The 20362-nt window shown below is 41.0% G+C and overlaps 2 protein-coding genes across 2 annotated transcripts; one reads left to right on the top strand and one right to left on the bottom strand.

The window, feature by feature from the left end:
• The first annotated feature begins 286 nt into the window (after positions 1–286).
• Positions 287–10531, top strand: tdo2a (tryptophan 2,3-dioxygenase a). Its single transcript, XM_061834141.1, has 11 exons — positions 287–2273; positions 2347–2437; positions 3832–3902; positions 4864–4991; positions 5099–5285; positions 6817–6924; positions 7007–7118; positions 7201–7258; positions 8266–8345; positions 8442–8532; positions 9911–10531. Exons 1-11 carry the CDS (start codon positions 2109–2111, stop codon positions 10062–10064), a joined length of 1245 nt encoding a protein of 414 aa, XP_061690125.1. The 5' UTR covers positions 287–2108; the 3' UTR covers positions 10065–10531.
• A 194-nt stretch (positions 10532–10725) lies between these two features.
• ctso (cathepsin O) lies at positions 10726–19991 on the bottom strand. Its single transcript, XM_061834134.1, has 8 exons — positions 19561–19991; positions 17994–18099; positions 17686–17810; positions 15684–15851; positions 14626–14747; positions 13009–13172; positions 10943–11035; positions 10726–10794 (listed from the first exon to the last, which is right to left on the bottom strand). The coding sequence occupies exons 1-8, from the start codon at positions 19762–19764 to the stop codon at positions 10760–10762; spliced, it is 1017 nt and encodes a 338-aa protein (XP_061690118.1). The 5' UTR covers positions 19765–19991; the 3' UTR covers positions 10726–10759.
• Between the last annotated feature and the right edge of the window lie 371 nt (positions 19992–20362).

The following is a 20362-nucleotide window of genomic DNA, read 5'->3' on the forward strand; positions in this document are numbered from 1 at the left end:
GGTGGCGGCTCAAGGAGAAAAGTTTGTTTTTTCCAATAAAAAATATTATAATTATAATATAGTAATACACTTGCAATTATATTAATCATAATATTATTTAATTATTAAAAATATTTTTTCAACAGGAAAAAAAAATCTCCATTTTGTTTATGAACAAAAAAATCTGAAAATGGTCTTATTTAATTTTTTTTTCCTTCAGAAGAATTAATAATCTTGCAAGACTTTTCAAGGGGGAAAAAAAAAACCTTTGGTCCAATTCAGACTCTTAACAGTTTTTATGGGTGAATGCAAAAATACTAGAAACGGGATTATCATTCATAGTAAAGTCATAAATACAAGTGAACTATTGAATTGAGCTGCTTGAATCAAACTTCACGGGCAGCGTACTGGAGTAGCCTCCCGTTATAAACACAGCACCAGTTCATGTACACAAACTGCGATACACGTGATGACAACAATTTGGAGGCAACAAGCAGACAGACAACGTTGTTGTTTACCGGGCGCAACAAAATATTAACCGCACGGCAAATATTTGCCGACGAGTCCACCGACCCGAAAAGACTTTTTTTTTTTTTTTTTTTTATGGCCCCGGTGACCCAGCAACACAACACTGACGAGAGTACAAAGTTTTGTCATTCTGGCCTCAATTTGCCCGTTTCGTCGGTGTTGTGCGTCGTCACGTTAAGACACGACGCGGCGAGTCCGAGGTGAAACGCGGCACCGACAATCGGGCCGACGGACGCCGGCCGCGTGAGCCGAGGGGCGTCGGCGCCGTCGCCGGCTGGAAAGCAAAACTGACCCACTGAAGCACATACAAACAGAAACATCAGAATCCGAATTGGAATCAGAATCAGAAGAAACGTGAACCCGATGCAAATATGAACACTGAATTAACTATTAAATTAATCCAAAAGGACGTAGTAACCATTATGAACTACTTTAACTTGTGATTACTACTCATTTTGGCTAAAATAATTTTAAAAAAGTAATTATACCCATTACAGTTTTGCATTAAACATCTAATTTTTAAAAAAAACAATATTACATTATTTTCATAAAATGACTACTTTTGTCTCACACTACTTTGACTTTATTCTTGTACTTTCAAAAATGTTTTGTCATTATTTTTATATTTTTACTCAATTATTCCAAGAACAATTCTGGTAAGCTTTCTTTGTGTCTTTAGTCACGTTTAAAAAATTGCAGATTATTTCTTGTGCTATTATAATTTTACCATCCATCCATCTTGTACCACATAGAAATATTATATACAAGCCTCTCGACAATCTTTTTTTTTTCCTCATAATATGACAATTTTTCTCCTTAATACTCGTTATTTCGCATAACTTATTCTTGTAATATTCAACTATATTTTATAAAATCAGTTTTAATTTCATTTTTACAAAATTATTAATTTCAGATAATATTGTGACTTTCTTGGCTGTAATGTTATCTTTTCCAGGGATAATTCCAAATTTTATGCTCACAATACTTCAATTTTATTTCTGTAAAATGCCTTATTATTTCTCAAAATATTACAGCTTTATATTTGTTATAATTCCCTTAATAGATACAATACTTCCTCCTATGAATATTACTTCTGGTCATGTCAGAGCTTTTTTTTTTTTTTTTTTGCTCACGTGTGACTTTATTCTTGTAATTTAACGACAATTTTCACGCAATTCAAAATGATCTTACAGTACATATATTGGACCACCTGTCATCATCATAAAGTATTTCCGTATTTTTCTCGTTCAATTACTTTTCAAGAAAACGTGACATGCTCCTCTTACGTTTTTTGGTTTTTTTTTTTCCCCGCAGGTGATTTTTGTTGTGATGGCGTCCCATGATCGCACCGTTTTCTACCCAAAGTCCACAAATACCCGGCGGCGGGGTTCAAGGTAAACAGAGCGGAGGCGTGCCGGATGACGACGGCTGCCCTCGCCTCCGATTGGACGACGCCGACTCTTTAAAAAGACGCGACGCGCAAAAGGCGATTATATTACGGTTCGCCCTTTCCGAGAGTTTGTTATTGTTCGCCGCGACCGATACGCGCTCGTCATGAGTGGATGTCCCTATTTTGAGAGGAGCCATTTGTATGTTGATTTATGCAAAAGCAGATTTGCACTTTAATATTCGATGGGAGAGTATTCATGGGTTTGCTTCATTCCTACAGGTTGTTTCGAAAGCAGCAGGTAGAAGAGCAAGATGCCTCGCAGGCGGGCGTCAACAAGGCCAGTAAAGGCGGCATCATTTACGGCGACTACCTCAAGGTACCAAAAAAAAAAAAACTACTCGCTTTGGATGTTTTCTAACTGTTTTGTCTTGCTTGTGGCCTCCCGCCAGCTGGATAAGATCATGACGGCGCAGGTGCTGCAGAGCGAGCTTAAGGGCAACAAGATTCACGACGAGCATCTCTTCATCGTCACCCATCAAGGTCCAGTCCCGACTTACTTTGTATGTCAACTAAACTCGCAAAATGTTTGTGCCGAGCTAACAGCGCACGTATATTTAATTTTTTCAACGAGTTGCTGCCCCACTTTTGGAATATCTACAGGCGAACGGGGGAGACCCAAAAAAAAAACAAAAAACCGAATATTAAGCCAATTCAGATGGAAATACATTTCAAAGCCGAAGTGGAGCTAAAGACATTTGAAAATTCTATCCATCCATCGGTTCTCTTTTCCTCACGAGGGTCGCGGGCAGCGATGGAGCTCATCCCAGCTGTCAACGGGCAGTAGGCGGGGTACACCCAGAACAGGGCACATAGAGACAAATACTCACACCTAGGGGCAATTTAGAGTGTCCAATTTATGTTGCATGTTTTTGGGATGTGGGAGGAAAGTGGAGTGCCCGGAGAAAACCCACGCAGGCACGGGGAGAACATTCAAACTTCACACAGGCGGGGCCAGGATCGAACCCGGGACCTCAGAAGTGTGAGGCCAACGCTTTACCAGCTGATCCACCGTGCCGCCTGAAAAATCTAATAATAGTAAATAATACAAACAGAATTCAATCAATGACTACGTTAAATAAATTAGTCAATCACAATTATGTGAAGAAAAAAATATGTATTGAAAAGTGAATAAAGAGATAGACTAAGGAAAAATAACTAATTAAAAAGTACAAAAAATATAATATATGCTCAATGGGAATGTCATGAAATATAAAGGCGCGAAATTTTTCGGCATTTGAAACTCATCAAATATACCAATTGACTTCGAAATAGACAACTACTCAAAGGTTAATTTAATTTGTCGAAAATATAATTTACAATGACTTGCAATTTAAATTATTTCACTTTTATTGACAATTCAGTTCCTGACACGAAACAGAGGGACGTTTTTGATCGGATCCAAACGTCGAAGATAATCACAGTTCTACAATTTCCATTTATTAGTTAATAATGATAAGTGACAACAAATTATCTTTTTTCTGCTTATTTTTTCATTTTTTAAGACTCGTGGAAAAAAGTAGTGAAACTTTTACTCAGAGAGTTGGATGATTAGTTACGTCATGTCATCCATTTAAATACTGCAGTGAGTTGGAAATATGTCCCACGAAGTCATCCAGAAACGCAAAGTGACGCCAATTAACGAGACAACTGTGCAATTTTTAGCATGTTGGTCAAAAGTGCGCAACTGTAACTATTTTTACACCCACTGTTGCACAATAAAATCACCAGTCATGGAGCGACTCCTGTCCAATCAAGTGACGCAAGTTCCGATAAATTTAAATAACGCTGATCCAAACAAGCAAGCAATTGAATATGATTAGGAAAGTAGAAAATATCAAAAACTGTCTGAAAGTGCCTTGTGTGATTCATTGCAGCTTATGAGCTGTGGTTCAAGCAGATTTTGTTCGAGTTGGATTCAGTCCGCGAGATCTTCATTAGTGGACACGTGAGTCAATTTTTTCTTGAAGAAATGTTGGTTGTTATTTCAGGATGTTATGTGATTATAATCAGCCAGATTTTTGCTGTCACGTCAAAGTCGACGGCTTGAAATCCGATCCAAGCGGCAACAATTGACTTTTTCGTGGATCGATCCGTTGATTGTTTTCTCAATTCGTTAATTAGCTCGCTCTCTTGGGAAAATGTTGCCATTTGGCTCTCAAGCCAAAGTACAAACAGTCCAGGCTGATGAATTGATGATGAAAATTGTGGCTGGGTAACTGTTTGTGTGAATGACAAACGTGCTTACGAACAACTATGAATTTCTATTGGCTGCGACGTTCATCGCTCGCAAGATGTTTTCCATCCATCCATTTTCTTTGCCGCGTATCCTCACGAGGGTCGCGGGGCGTGCTGGAGCCTATCCCAGCTGTCAACGGGCAGGAGGCGGTGTACACCCTGAACTGGTCGCCAGCCAATCGCAGGGCACATCAAGACAAACAGCCGCACTCACAATCACGCCTAGGGGCAATTCAGAGTGTCCTATTGATGTTGCATGTTTTTGGGATGTGGGAGGAAACCGGAGTGCCTGGAGAAAACCCACGCAGAGACGGGGAGAAGATGCAAACTCCACACAGGTGGGGCCGGGATCGAACCCGGGACCTCAGAACTGTGAGGCAAATGCTTTCCAGCTGATCCACCATGCCGCAAGAATCATGTTGCGAATTGAAACTCGCTTTGGTAGCTGAATTTTCAAAAGTACTGCGTTGCTGACCTGGAAATGTCAAAAATGATCCTTTAAAGTTGCCGTCTAAAACCAACATGGCAGACAACTTGCGTCTTTTCAGGTGTGCCATCTTTAGAATTTTTTTTCCTGGATTTACTCACGATAGACATGCCTACCAAATTTCATGTAAATTGGTGAGATTTCAGGAAAAAAGACTCTGCATGAAAATGTCTTCTCTGCGCAGGTGCGAGACGAACGCAACATGCTGAAAGTTAACACTCGCATCCACAGGATCGTGATCATCTTGAGGCTGCTGGTGGAGCAGTTTGCCGTCCTGGAGACCATGACAGCCTTGGACTTTTTTGATTTCAGGTTGGATCCTTGAGATGTTTTGGGTTTTTTTTTTTTTCTAATTGTTGTTATTTCCTCTCGATTGTCCATAAACTGTGCTTACTCGGTGATGTTGATTTTGTGCGAAGGGAATATCTGTCTCCGGCCTCCGGCTTCCAAAGCCTTCAGTTCCGGCTCTTGGAGAACAAAATTGGGGTACCCGAAAACTTGAGGGTGCCATACAACAGGCAGCACTACCGGGACATCTTCAAGGGTCAGGAAGGCGAGTTGCTGCTCACCACCGAACAGGAGCCCACGCTCTTGAAACTGGTCGAGGTAAAGAAAATTACGGATGGTAGTTGTCACAGGCGGGCTCGGGAGTAACTGAGTACATGAAGCTCTATCACGTCCTTCTTCTTCTTTCGGCTTGTCCCGTTAGGGGTCGCCATAGCGCGTCATCCTTTTCCATCTCAGCCTATCTCGTGCATCCTCCTCTCTAACACCCACCGTCCTCCCTCACAACATCCATCAACCTTTTTTTTGGTCTTCCTCTCCCTCATTTGCCTGGCAGCTCCATCCTCAGCACCCTTCTACCAATATACTCACTCTCTCGCCCCCGGACATATCCAAACCATCGAAGTCTGGTCTCTCGAATCTTGTCTCCAAAACATCCAACTTTGGCTGTCCCTCTAATGAGCTCATTTCTAATCCGATCCAACCCGCTCACTCCGAGCAAGAACCTCAACATCTTCATTTCTGCCACCTCCAGTTCTGCTTCCTGTTGTCTCTTCAGCGCCACCGTATCTAATCCGTGCATCATGGCCAGCCTCACCACTGTTTTATAAACTTTGCCCTTCATCCTAGCAGAGACTCTTTTGTCACATAATACACCAGACACCTTCCGCCAACTGTTCCACCCCCGCTTGGACCTGTTTCTTCACTTCCTTACCACACTCACCATTGCTCTGGATTTTTGACCCTAAGTATTTGAAGTCGTCCGCCCTCGCCATCTCTTCTCCCTGGAGCTTAACTCTTCCTCCTCCACTCCTCTCATTCACGCACATATATTCTGTTTTACTTCAGCTAATCTTCATTCCTCTCCTTTCCAATGCGTGCCTCCGTCTTTCTAATTGTTCCTCCACCTGCTCCCTGCTTTCACTGCATATAACAATATCATCTGCGGACATCATGGTCCAAGGGGATTCCACTCGAACCTTATCTGTCAGCCTATCCATTTCCACTGCAAACAGGAAGGGGCTCAGAGCTGATCCCTGATGCAGTCCCACCTCCACCTTAAATTATTCTGTCACACCTACGACACACCTCACGCTGCGCGCTACGCTGTTCTGCTGCCCTCATACATGTCCTGTACATTCTATATTCTGTATTCTAACATATTTCTCTGCCGCACCAGACTTCTGCATGCAGTACCACAGTTCCTCTCTTGGTACTCTGTCCTAGGCTTTCTCTAGATACCCAGCTTCCTGCATGAGGTCCATGCACGCATTCCTTCCTCATCACTAGTACGACAACTAAGGGCACCATCTTTCTACTAGTGTGTTGTAGTTCTTTTAGTAGTGTAGTAAATTGTCCAGCATCATTTTCTTGTATCCTGATGAATGAACCCTTAAACTCCTTGCTATCGTAGCGGCACTAATCGTATTATAACTTGCAGTATGATTTAAAGTAGTGGTAGCAGCGGGAGAAGTACTAGTAGCAGTAGAAGTGGAAGTAGAAAGCGGTGGTTGTGTCAGCATTAGTTGTGGTGGTAGTACTGGAGTAGGTAATCAGTCATAGCCAACAGTAGTTATGGTGGTGGTAGTAGTACTCGTAATCTAGTAACAGTAGTTTAACACTGTGCTTTAAGGAGTGGCTAGAGAGGACTCCCGGCCTGGAAACGGAAGGCTTCAACTTCTGGGAAAGTCTGGAGGTCAACATCTTCACTGGCCTCAGTAAGGAGGAGGAGAGCATTGAGGTAAGAGAACAATGATGACAAAAAACAAACGAGCAACTTTTGAGCGCGTTTGAAGTCATGCGGGGATGCTCGCCGCCCTCAGCTAATGACCGACTGCGAGGACAAAGAGGAGATGATGGCCGAGGTGCTCAAGCAGAAGGAGGTCTTCACGTCCTTGTTTGACGTCAAGCGGCACGAGCATCTGCTCAGCAAAGGTCAGGACACTTGCGCCTCGAGCATTCGTACTAGTGACGTGACAGGCTGGGGCTCACCGGGGTTTTCGTTTCCCCCAACCAGGTGAGCGGCGGCTGTCTTACAAAGCTCTGCAAGGCGCGCTCATGATCTACTTCTACAGGTAGCGCCACCTGCGCACAGACTTCTTTGAATGCTAATGTGGGATGCTAGCAGTAATAGCCCTGGCACTCGTAGTATGAGTAGTCGCTACGTGTATCAGTGGTACAGCTTGTAGCAGTAGATCGAACAACGGTGGTAGTAATAGTGTAGTATTGGCCAGTAGTAAGAGGGCTAGAGATAGTGATAGCAGCTTTTGTAGTAGTTAGTAATAGGTTATAGTAGTAGATTTGTTGTTTTAGACGTGGTAGTAGAAGTAAATAGTAGAAGTTGCAATAGTAGACATATTAGAACCAGGAGAGAAAGTAGATGCAAGCGACGAGTGTTAGTAATAGTACTAGAGGTAGTTACATACTCTGGCTTGCTCTGGTAGTATAGTAATAAGTAGTAGTGATAAATAGTAATAGCTAAGAGAGTAGAACTAGTAGCAGTGGTAGTAGAGTGAGTTGTAGAAATAAAGTAGTAGAAGAGGTAGAAGTAGTAGTTGCAAAAGTAGATCTCATAGATTTACTTCCATCACTATTATCAGTAGCAAAGCTAGTAGCAGGAGTGGTAATAATAATAGTAGAATTAATAGTAGAGATTGTGGTAGTAGCTGCAATGGTGGGCGGAGTAGTAGCGGTAGGAGTCACAATACTAATAGAAGTATTGTTAAGAGTAACAGAGGTAGTAGTAATAGTTATAATAGTAAAAGTAGAAGTAACAATAACTGCGGTGGTGGCAGTGCAAGTAGTAGTTGCATTAGTACTGCTACAATAGTAGTAGGGCAGATGGTAGTATAATTAGTTGTAACAATAGCGCTAGTAGTCATAGTAGAGGTAGTAGTAGGAGGAACAGAGGTAATAGTATTGGCAGATGGTAGGAATTAGTAGTTGTGGTCGCAGTAGTAGTAGCGTCACTACAAAGAAGTAGTACTGGCAAAGTGAGTATTCGTAGTAAAGCAGTATACGCAGATAATGTGGCCATTGAGCGGCTGAATAACGCGGGCGTCGTTTGCGTGCGTTCAACTAGGGAGGAGCCCAGGTTCCAGGTTCCATTCCAGCTGCTCACCTCGCTCATGGACATTGACACGCTCATGACTAAGTGGAGATGTAAGTACACGATACACGATATCTACCAACCCCCCCCCCCCCCCGCGTACTCCGAATGTTACGACGGGTTATTGACGTCGGGCTCCTTTTCCGTAGACAATCACGTTTGTATGGTGCACCGGATGATCGGCAGCAAGGCGGGCACAGGGGGCTCGTCCGGATACCACTACCTGAGATCCACTGTCAGGTACTGACTGATTGTCTGTGTCTTTAGTTCAGGCCTGCTTTGTCAAGACAATCGCGATAAAAGTACTGCGAAACACCTCCTTTCCTCTCAAAGTACTTTTTACCAATACTTTAGTCCATAGAGTATCTAACTACAGTACAAACTTCTTGGAAAATTGCTAACACTGAGAGGCTGTACTAGTAGTAGATGTAGTAATAGGACACAGTAGTATTAGCAGTAATTGAGCTAGTACATCATAGTAGTAATGGTTGTTGTATCAGTACACAAAGTAGTCGAGGTTGTCGTAACTATAGATGCGGTACGAGTATGTACCTCGTATTAGCATAAGTAGATGATGGGGTAGTAGTGCTAAGAGGTGACAGAGAGGCAGTGGTAGCAGTACAGTAGAAGTAGTAGCAGCGGTAGTAGAATTTCTAGAATTTCCTACGAGTGCACTGATTTGTCCATGTACTAGTTTCACGCTGTTTTTCTTCACTACTAAGCCAATTCAGCATGCCAGTAGACAGGGACACTAGTAAAACCACTCTGCCTTAATAGTGAGGGGTTTTTTTCTACTAGTGCATTTACGTGCTGTATGACACTTCCACACACTTGTTACTAGTGAAGACTATGCACTAGTTGACATCTGTGTACTAGTATGATTCATAAAAGGCTAGATAACAACCAGTGTATTTTTTTAACATGATGTATACCCTCATGATTTTCACGCATTATATCCTTCAGTATATCAAAATATTGAAGTGTTTTAATCTGAAGCCATAATTTGGTATCAGGAGAGGATAACTCATCGGTCAAAGTTAGCAGTTAAATTTTTGGGACGTGATTATAAATTAGCAAAGTTACCGTATAACTTAACAATAAACGAAAAAGAAATGTTATTTCCTTGATTGTGGACTGTTAGGAGACTTTTGTCTCAATAAGGCAAAAAATTGCCACCCTGCTCATGAATGGGTTAACACTAGTAGCGTTCAATAATCAACAAGTGCTGAGTTTTGTATCACTACTAACATGTAAAGTTGTTGTGCTAGTTGTGAGCCCTCATTATACACCTGTGTAACTAGTGATCCTACATTTTAATCCTTTTTCTTCATAGTGATGGGTTTTTTTCTACTACTGAATTTAAGTGCTATATGACATTTACACACTTGTTACTAGTGAAGACTATGCACTAGTTGACATCTGTGCACTAGTATGACGCGTAAAAGGCTAGATAGCAACCGGTGTATTTTTCAACATGACGTTTAACACTAGTAGCATTCAGTAATCAACAAGTGCTAAGTTTTGTCTCACTACTAACATGTAAAGTTGTTGTGCTAGTAGTGAGCCCTCATCAGACACCCGTGTAACTAGTGATTCTACATTTTATCCCCCCCTGCAGTGACCGCTACAAGGTCTTTGTGGACCTGTTCAACCTGGCCACGTTCCTGGTACCCCGCCACTGGGTGCCAAAGTTGAACCCCAACGTCCACACTTTCCTCTACACGGCTGAATGCTGCGACAGCTCCTACTGCAGCAGCGAGGACTCGGACTAGCGCAAAAAAAAAAGGACTACGGTGCCGATTTTGTTCCTCAACGCTAACCGCCACGTTTTGTTTTTTTCCACTGCACACTGATGACGAGCTTTGTTTTCTGGCCTTTGGCAGAGTACGACGCGCCTCATCCCACGAAGATGTAAATACGATTTATATAAAGGAAACTAATAATGATGTGTAGCATCATAAACAATTTGTACAGCATTTTAAGCAAGAAAATGCCATGTGTATAGAAAGTCCAAAATGAATGCACTCATGGGACACATCAGGTACATCTGCACCAATGGGATCCAAGAGAAGAATTTGGGATAACTCACTTCTTAATAGAGCAATATGGTTAATATTTTTAAACTCACCTGCATCATAGTTCATTATTTAGCTGCCATATGGAATGATACAAGGGTTGAAATATTACTATAACCTTTGGTGTCCACTGATGACGGAGCATGCAGGTGTACCTAACGTTGTGCCCGATGAGCATAAGCGCTAACATATGTTTAATATATATATATATATATATATATATATATATATACACTGTACATATCTTTTATGCTGTGATCGCTGTAATCTTTGTATATGAACCTGTATCATGTGGTATTTAAAAATACATATTTGTTGTGTGTATTTTTGTGTGTGTGCCTAAATGAAACCCAGCATTGACGGCGTTGTCACATGATTTATTTTACATTATGTCAAAGCAACACGGCCGCCACAGAATCGGCGATGCCTGGCAACAGACGAGGCAGAGAGAGAGAATATTAATGTTGATCCCACAGGGGTTGACGACAACCGCAGCAGACACTCCATCATAAAAGGGGGATGTGAGTGTAAAAATAAATACATAATAAAAAATAAAAAAAACTTTTTGCACTCACCGCAGAGGTTGCCGCCCATTTTGACGTACACGTAACCCTGGTTGCCCCACTCGTTGCCCCAGGAGTTCTGCACTATCCAGAAAGGAATTTCCCCTTAAAAAAAAAAAAAAGTCAGCAAAGTTATTTACAGAATAAAAAGCACAACTTGACATGAAAGCGTGAAAGGTTGCATAACCGAGCGCTTTATGAAAATAGATAGGGAGTTGAATGGGCTGTGATTTTAAAAAGGACCCACGTATTCCTTTGATTGTTATTCTTTAATTTTGGAATTTTCTAAAATTCCGCTCAGTAAGTAAAAGTTTGCACAAAGTTGATCTGAAAAGTACTCAAAAACCTGCGTGGCTTCAAAAGGTTGGTGACACTTAAGACTTAAAAAACTTCTAAATCTAAGAGCATTTTGTTGTGTTTTATCTGAAAAGGATGAATGGCTTCCAAAGCTGCGGACTGGCCTACTCGAAATTCCAAATGGCGGCTGTATTAATATATATTGATTTCTTTTGACTATGTTTATGTGGTGACCTTCAGTGGCTTGAAAGGCGCCCATAAATAAAATGAATTATTATTTCTCCTTTTAGAGCTCAAGTCTTGAAAGCACACGACACTTTTTGACATCCAATGAGAGATGACGCATCCCCTCTCCTCTCCTTCCGCACCCCCAATAAAAATTATATGAAAACATACTTTCACATTACTTCCAGAAACTTTGAAAGTCACGGAACCCCTTCAACGTCCCAAAAGATAGAGCAACCCCCCTCATAAAACACAGCATTGGCGTTCCAACGCTTACATAACATTGTGATGATATAACTGCACCTTGTTGTTACAACACTGTCAACATCCAAAGAGGACAACGATTGGATAACAATAATGGGACAAGTCTTACTTTTTTTTTTTTTTTTTAAACAGAGAAAACTCTGCAAAGATGGCTGTTTATGATATCAATAGTGAATAAAACCCAAGGGAAGCAAAAAAAAAAAAGGGAATGATCGTGTTTATGCATTTCCAATGTGTTCTCTTGGATTTAATGGCCATATTTTGGCCTTGGGGGCTTAATGGATTCATAACTATTCTCCGCCAGGGGACGGGATAATTTTAGGCTCTCCTGGTTCGTTTGGCTCAAGGGACGGCCTTAAATTAGATTTTTATGAGGCTTCGGCACGACTAAACACAATTTGCGCTATTATGGAAAAGAAAACATATATACATCCTTTGTTTATGCCGCTTATCCTCACAAGGGTCACGGGGAGTGCTGGAGCTTATCCCAGCCGTGAACGGGCAGGAGGCGGATTTACACCCTGAACTGGTTGCCAGCCAATCACAGGGAACGTAGACACAAACAGCCGCACTCACAATCACACCGAGTGGTAATTTAGAGTGTAAAGAAAACATACACTTTGTTTAAAAAAAAAAAAAAACACCCATCTATCCATCTTCTTTGCCGCTTATCCTCACGAGGGTCACGGGGAGTGCTGGAGCCTATCTCAGCCGTCAACGGGCAGGAAGCGGGGTCCACCCTGAACTGGTTGCCAGGCAATCACAGGGAACAAAGAGACTCACTCACAATCACACCAGGAGTCAATTTAGAGTGTAAAGAAAACATCCATCTATCAATCCATCTTCTTTGCCACTTATCCTCACGAGGGTCTCGGGGATTGCTGGAGCCTATCACAGCTGTCAACGGGCAGGAGACGGGGTACACCTTGAACTGGTTGCCAGCCAACCACAGGGCACATAGAGACAAACAGTCGCACTCCCAATCACACCTAGGGGCAATCTTGAGTGTCCAATTAATGTTGCATGTTTTTGGGATGTGGGAGGAAACCGGAGAGCCCGGAGAAAACCCACACAGGCACGGGAAGAACATGCAAACGCCACACAGGCAGGTTGGGGAACGAACCCAGGTCCTCAGAACTGAGGCCAACACCGTGCCCCCTTTTGTTGAAAATGTTAATTTAAATAAAAGGATACAAAACACCATTAAAATATTACATTCAATACATATATAAAATATCAAAAATAGGATGGTGTTTTGATATGGGGTTTATGTTGGGTGTTAACTGGCTCACCTGTGGTATCGTAGCCCACGAGCAGCGCGGCGTGGTTGGGCCAGCGACTGGAGCAGTGGTGCTGGATAATTCCTCCCAAGTAGTCCTGCCAGCTGACCGCGTCCACCACCACGGAAAGCGGCCCCCGCTCCAGCAGCTCTGCCTTCATCGCCTCTTCTTGAGCGCTGGCGGGAGGGGGCGGAAGAGTGCAAATGACCTTACAACCATCGGAGGAAGGTTTAACGTTTCGCTTTCAGCTTGCGTGAATTATCTGAACATTTTAAGGGATAAGGCACGGACATTCTTCTCCATCTATGAATTCCTCTCAAATTGCAATAATATTTTTTTATTTCAGCCAGTCAAATATTTATTTTTTTCATTCATTTAAAAACGAGCACGGACATTCTTCTCCATCTATGAATTCCTCTCAAATTGCAATCATATTTTTTTATTTCAGTCAGTCAAATATTTATTTTTTTTTTCATTCATTTAAAAACTAGCATGTAGGTTTTTCTCATGTCTTTTCTAAAACCCTGAAATTATTATATTATGTGGACCCCTGCATATTTTTAATTTTAATATTTTTGAAGAGAACCCACTGGCTGTTATTTGCAGAAACCAATTCTTATTTATCATGGGGGGGCGATTTTATTTTTTTTCCACAATTTTTTTGTTATGCAAATTCTGAGATGGATCAATTATTTGTACATTTTTGCTCTTCGAGGTCGGACTTAGTTCCTATCCACTGGGAAGGGTCACAGAATACACACGAGACCTTCCCCCACCCACCCGTTCCAACCTCCTTGGACCCGTTTTTTTTTTTTACTTCCTTACCAAACTCACCATTGCTCTGGATTGTTGACCCCAAGTATTTGAAGTGGTCCACCCTCGCTATCTCTTTTCCCTGGAGGGTCACTCTTCCCCCTCCAGCCCTCTTTCTCATTTATGCACACATATTCTGTTTCACTCCGGCTAATCTCCATTCCTCTCCTTTCCGGTGCATGCCTCCGTCTTTCTAATTGTTCCTCCGCCCGCTCTCTGCCTTCGCTGCAGATCACAATGCGAACATCGTGATCTATCCGAGGGGAATCATGTCTAACCTCATCTGTCAGCCTATCTATTACTACCGCAAACAGGAAGGGGCTGAGAGCGGATCCCTGATGCACTCCCACTTCCACCTTAAACAACAAATGTTTTTTTAATCTGAATAAATGAATGAATTTTTGAAAATACCATAATGAAATCAACTGAATTAAAATGTGTTTTTATTTAATTTTCAACTTATATTTTCTGCCATCTACCATTCTCAGCAGCATAAGCTGTCAATATTTTTGGTGTTTTTTTTTTTTTTATTTATTTATTCATGAAAGGACAAATATTCGGATCCAAATCCTTTTGTCTCACCATATAGATTTATTTTTTTTTTCAACAAGATCTGATACTCCAACAAGCTTTCCAAGAGCCGTGTCCCACTGATAGATCAATATTTGTGTTGACACATCAAACACCGCATGTCCCGGACCCTCTGTCCTTGAACGTCACATGATTTCCTTTTCAACTAATAAATAAAAGTGTGTTAATGTTTAAGCTTTTATTACCGACATAATGTGGAGAGGGACAACAAAAATAAATAAGTACCTGAAGTTGTGAACAGTGAAGTTCCCCACACCGACGCCCCCGTGAGGCCTGGGAAAGAAGTGACACATCCCGTTCTTGGCCGTGTAGGGGTACTCCAACTGTGGCACCAGTTTCACTTTGGTCTGCGTGGATGAGATCATGTGACATTAAGTCCTCTAGCGATATTTGTTACATGCTATGTTTATTTCTCAGTTATTATATGTTGGTGGTTTTCAGCGAGCCATCAAACTTGGCCATCAAGGGAATCTGAAAATGGCGGATTTACCGTAATTCCCGGCCTACAGCGCGGACCTTGTAATAAGCCTCGGTACACAGAAAGAATGTTAACGTTAGCGCAGCTGCGCTAACAAGGCGGTGCTAATGCTAACGCTAGCAGGGTGGTGCTAATGCTAACTAGCGCAGCAGCTGTGAAAAAAGTCGCAGCTTGTAGGCCGGGAATTACGGTACATTAAAATGGGCAACTTCCTGTGTTTTTTTAGTAATAGGTTCTGGAGACTTTTATATGGGTCGACGAATGATAATAATACTTCCAACATTGGGACTTATTCTACACTTGTAGACTCACAATTTTTAATCTTTAGACTGAGTCACATGCTGAGCCACCCGATTTTACTGTAGGCCAAAACCAGCCTCAGCCCGCTGACATTTTTCTGTGGTTCCACTCATGAGAGACGACATACCCCTAAACCTTTTTTTTTTTTTTTTTAAATGTTCAAATTTCAAATTCTGTACAAGCAGAGGATGGCTTGAGGGAACAAAATGACCCCAAAATGTTTGCTTTAAAGCAAAATGAGAGAGCTTCTGTTTCTTTTGAGAACTGGCTTTTCGAGACCGTTTTGTGAGTCTACATGACAGCAATTTTCACGTCGCAAAGTCTGTTAGGCTACATTTTTTGATTTCGCACAAATAACTAAAACGATGGCTTCAAAATGGCCACATGAAACCAAAATGGTTGAGTTCCTATGAGGCTTTTCTAGCGTGGCTTGTTAAGACTTTTTTTGAAGGTCTACTCATGGAAGAAACTAAAAAAAAAAAAAAAAAAAAAAAGTTCCAAGTACCGTCTGTAACCAGAGGAGGGCTTTGGTCGGAGAGCCCCCGTCGCAGCCCCCATTTTGAAAGCAGCAGTCGACCACTTGCTGCACGCTGAGCTCCTCCAGCCGCGAGCCCGCGACGGCGTCGGCCGCCTGCACGGCTCCCACCGCGCTAAACGCCCAGCAGCTCCCGCACTGCGAAAGATGAATTAGTGAGGAAAAGCGAAGGTTCGAACCCCCGAGGGGCGAATTAATCCAAATCCTGTCCTAAATGACCATCCTTTCCAGCACAAATACATTTTTCTTATCCCGCCACCTCTCCTAAATGAGCTTCTTGGCGACTTTGTAAAGGACACCGGGACTAAAAGACTTAATTTTAATGCACAAGGCTGTCTATCCTGGAGCCACCCTGCTGGTCAAATAATTGCCCTAATTTATCTTTAAAATGCAGCTCATTAACAGATACGCTGCTCTTATCGGATAGACCTTCAGTCATCTTAAAAGAACACTAATAGCATCTAGAACCTTCTTTAAAGACTTTGAAGCGCCGATCCCTTGATGATGCCATCTGCTGACTGAAAGTGCATTATTGTAGTTATTAATAATAAGTAGTACACGTGTTTCTCTGAATTCGACTCCTTGACATGTGACGGTCTACGCGTAGGTCACGCGCACATCCGTCTTTCAAAGTCGCTCCGATGGAAATAGAAGTCGAGCGACGCCCCCAGAGAGTTAAAATATAATTTAAAACTTCAATATAAAAAATATGTATTTATCTAAAAAAAAAAAATAGAATAGATTAACCTTGTAATTAAAATGATACGAAATCAACTTGAATGAATTTTTACATGAAAAATATTTAACTACAATAAACTTGAGAAAATATAATTAAAATTAAATTGAAGATATTTAAAAGACATCAAAATTAAAGTTACAAATTAAAATAATCTTAAAAATTGCATTAAATTAAACTTATAATGCATTTAAATTCAGATTAAAAAACTGAAAACTATAGATTGAAAAACTACACAGAAATATAAATAATATATTGATGTATGATAATTATTTAAAATTAACCCATTCGTGGGCAACGTCCCATTTTTGGGACATCATGATTATCACGCATTATATTCTTCAGTATATCCAAATATTTAAGTGTTTTAATCTGAAGCCATAATTTGGTATCTAAGAAAACCCAAGTACCCCCTCGCGGGCAGTGTCCCATTTTTGGGGCGAGATTATAAATTAGTAAAGTTATCATATAATTTAACCATAAATGAAAAAGAAGTGTTATTTCCTTGATTGTGGCCTGTTAGGAGACTTTTATCTCAATAAGGCAAAAAATTGCTACCCTGCCGATGAATAGGTTAAATTAAAATATTAAGAAACATTTAAATTTCATTTTAGTGACTTGAATTACAATGAGATTACAGTTAATTTAAAATTTAAAAGTAATTATAATGTAAAAACATGAAATTATCATCAGATTAAAACTATTAAATCACTAAGAAAATGTTACAATTCAAATTGATAAAAAAATACAACAAATTAAGATGGAACACAATCAAATGAATAATACATATGAATAATAGTAATGTTTTTACAATTCCATTACAATTCAAACATGTTCCTAAAATAAAATGACCCCAAAAATGTGCTTATCTTACCTACGATGGCGCCAACCCACGGACGCCTCCTTACCGCACTAGAAAACTAAAACTAAACACGGCAGAATACGCTTCTACATCGACAAAAAAAATGACGCACAACTGTCAAAAAGCTCAACACACACTGCGGACGTGATTTGAAGATGTTTTTCCAACTCGGAATGTGTGGCGTGCATGTGGGTGTACCTAATAAACTGTCTAGGTTAGCCACATTATCATCATAGAATTGCTTTTAAAAATAAAAACTATCTGTAAAGCGTTTTCTTGTTTTACCCCAAAAACAACAAGAACAAATGATTTTGATTTACGTTTTTCAGCTAAATTTTGTGTTTTAAAATACCCCTCAGTGTGTTCAGTCTTACTGCTTCCTGGTTCTGGACTGGCCCCACCACTCCTCGGTCCCTCCAGTCGAACTTGGCCGGCAGCTCCTTGGCTTTGGTCCCGAGGAACGGCGGCGTGTGCTCAGCGGTAGCGCGCAGATACAAATCTGCCGTGAACACCAAGAACACAGGACCGTGCCCGGATGAAAAACCCGTGAAGCAGCTAGAAACCAAGTCAGTTCCCTCTCAAATTGCACCAGAACGCCGGGAGAGGATGTTGCCGACAAAGTGTGGATTGTCATTCTCGCTGCGTATTATATCAACGCAACAGTATTCCAAGTTCGTCCTACCTTGGAATTCCTTGGGTGAGAGCCAAGAAAATTGGTTGATTCCGTACTTGGCAGACTGAGGCTCAGAAGAAAAGAAGTTGAGGTATGCATGACGCTCTGCAGCATTCTGAAGTGTCCCAACAACAACAACAGAAAAACAACAAAAGACATTTCATGTCAACTTCGGTCAATTTGTACCTATGAATGTATATGTTGCTGATTTTGCTTGGAAAATGTTAAGAACAGATGAAGATGAGGTTTCTGAAGATAGATAATAGAACAAGAGTCACACTCATATAATAATAATAGCAGTATCACACAATATCAACTGAACCGGTGCAAAAAAAATGCCGTAAAAAACGTTGCTGGCATTTCTGTATGTTTTTATGAAACACACTATGTTAGAGTGCTATCTTATTTAAAAAAGACAAAACAAATTCTGTTGTTTTGGAGGGAGGGTAGAACGGATTAACACCATTACAATTCATTTCAACAGGAAAAGATGATTTGAGATACAAGTGTTGCCGTGGTAGAAAAACAAATTAAGATCTTAACTCAAGACCCTACTGTTTTCTTTGTTTAGAACATTAAGTTCAATTCAGAATATTTCTGCTCTCAAAAATTTGGTATCGATTTAGTTCCATCTGAAGAAAATAAATATTGTGTTGAAAGTTGCGTTCACGCCATGCTAGTTTTGTTTTTCATGCTTCACTGATGTTCACATCCGTGTGACGCCCATTCCAAAAACTTGGATGTACTGCCAAATGTATGTTACGAGCAATGACGTCTGCTCGCAACGTATTTGTTGACAGAGTTGACGTGGCCAGAGTCCGATCTGGCGTTTTGCTGCACAGGGTGTCCCGGGTTTAATATGCACTTCGGTTGCTACATAACCTGAATTTGTAGATGTTTTATTTTTTTATTTTCCGTGAAGATGGGTTTCCAACCCCTTCAGTTGAGAATCCGTGTGCTTATTATTATGAATAAAGCTTTCAGATTAAAGTAGTATTTTTCAAGGTAAAATTGTCTTTTTTTTGACTATTTCTGGCAAAGGTCATACGATTTTTGTCATGAAAACGTGATAGTTCTTCTGAATGAATTACATCTCTATTGTGGGGGTTCGCGGCCCGGTCTCACCTTTGCAGGGTTTGCATGTTCCCCCGTGGCTCCGGGGGTTTTCTCTGGGTATTCCGGTTTGCCTCGTAGGTTAATTTGAAGACTCTAAATTGCGCCCTGTGACCCGAGTGAGGATCAACGGCGGTTCAAAAAATGGATGTGAGGTACCCCAAATGCAGTATAGGCATATTTTAGCATTTAATTAAAGAGCTAATTGTCCGAAGAATGACTCTTTATAAGTTAATGAGTGCTAGCAATAATTGTTAATTGGCCTCAACCCAAATAAATTCAATTTGTTTATATTTCTAACTATATCTGCGCTGGCCTCGAAACATATAAAAATTCCACTAACGACGCATATTTCTTCCTGTTTTTAAAGTTACAATCAAAAAGTCAAAATAGACACCACGTTAACCTGTGGTGTGTATTTCCGGGTGGGCGTGGCTGGTTCGGACAATTCTTCATTTCTTACCCGGAAGCAGTCATTGAAGCGCTCAAAGTCGTCTTTGCCTTCGTACATGGGGTGGCAACGACCCCCGGATGGAGTATAATCCTCCACCAGCTCGTTCAAATGCGTCAATGCCTCGTCCCAACTCGCCTTTATTTGGCAACTCAGCAGGGTGACGAGGGCGAAAGCTGTCGCCATGACAACAGTGTACCGGTAGCTTCCCTTCATTTTTTGGTTCCTGAAAAGTTCGCACGACGACGCCGGCAAATTTCTGACAAGCGGAAGTAGTAACGTCACCAAAAGGTCAACTTCAGAAGGAATGGGCGGCGTTGCTGCATTACCTCTTAAGGACACCAGGGGGAGACGTAACAAAAATAAACTTGAAGACGACTGCAAGAATACAGTCGGACCTCATTTAGAAAATGAAATGAATGAAACGTTTTTTTAAATCTGAAAAAAAAGAGTTGTACATGGTTGAGGAGAAAATAGTAATCATTTTTAAGAAAAATAAAACATTTTTTTTAGATTTAAAGAAAAAGAAAACATATTTTTTGATCAAATTCATATTTGAGGGAAAATGTAATTGAGCCACGGAGAGCCAGACTGGGCTATCTCAGTTTTTGTTCTGTTTTAAATTATTTGGATTTTGGATGAAATAAAAAATAACTTTCATGTTAGCTCCTGATCTGCGTCATTTATGTTCCCTGAAAGGAAAGTGAAAAATAAGTACAAGTGTTAATCACTATCCATCCATCCATCCATTTCCTTTGTCGCTTATCCTCACGAGGGTCGCGGGGAGTGTCGGAAACTTTCCCAGCTGTCAACG

This window comes from Syngnathoides biaculeatus, chromosome 11, assembly GCF_019802595.1.
Source record: "Syngnathoides biaculeatus isolate LvHL_M chromosome 11, ASM1980259v1, whole genome shotgun sequence".
Taxonomy (NCBI): domain Eukaryota; kingdom Metazoa; phylum Chordata; class Actinopteri; order Syngnathiformes; family Syngnathidae; genus Syngnathoides; species Syngnathoides biaculeatus.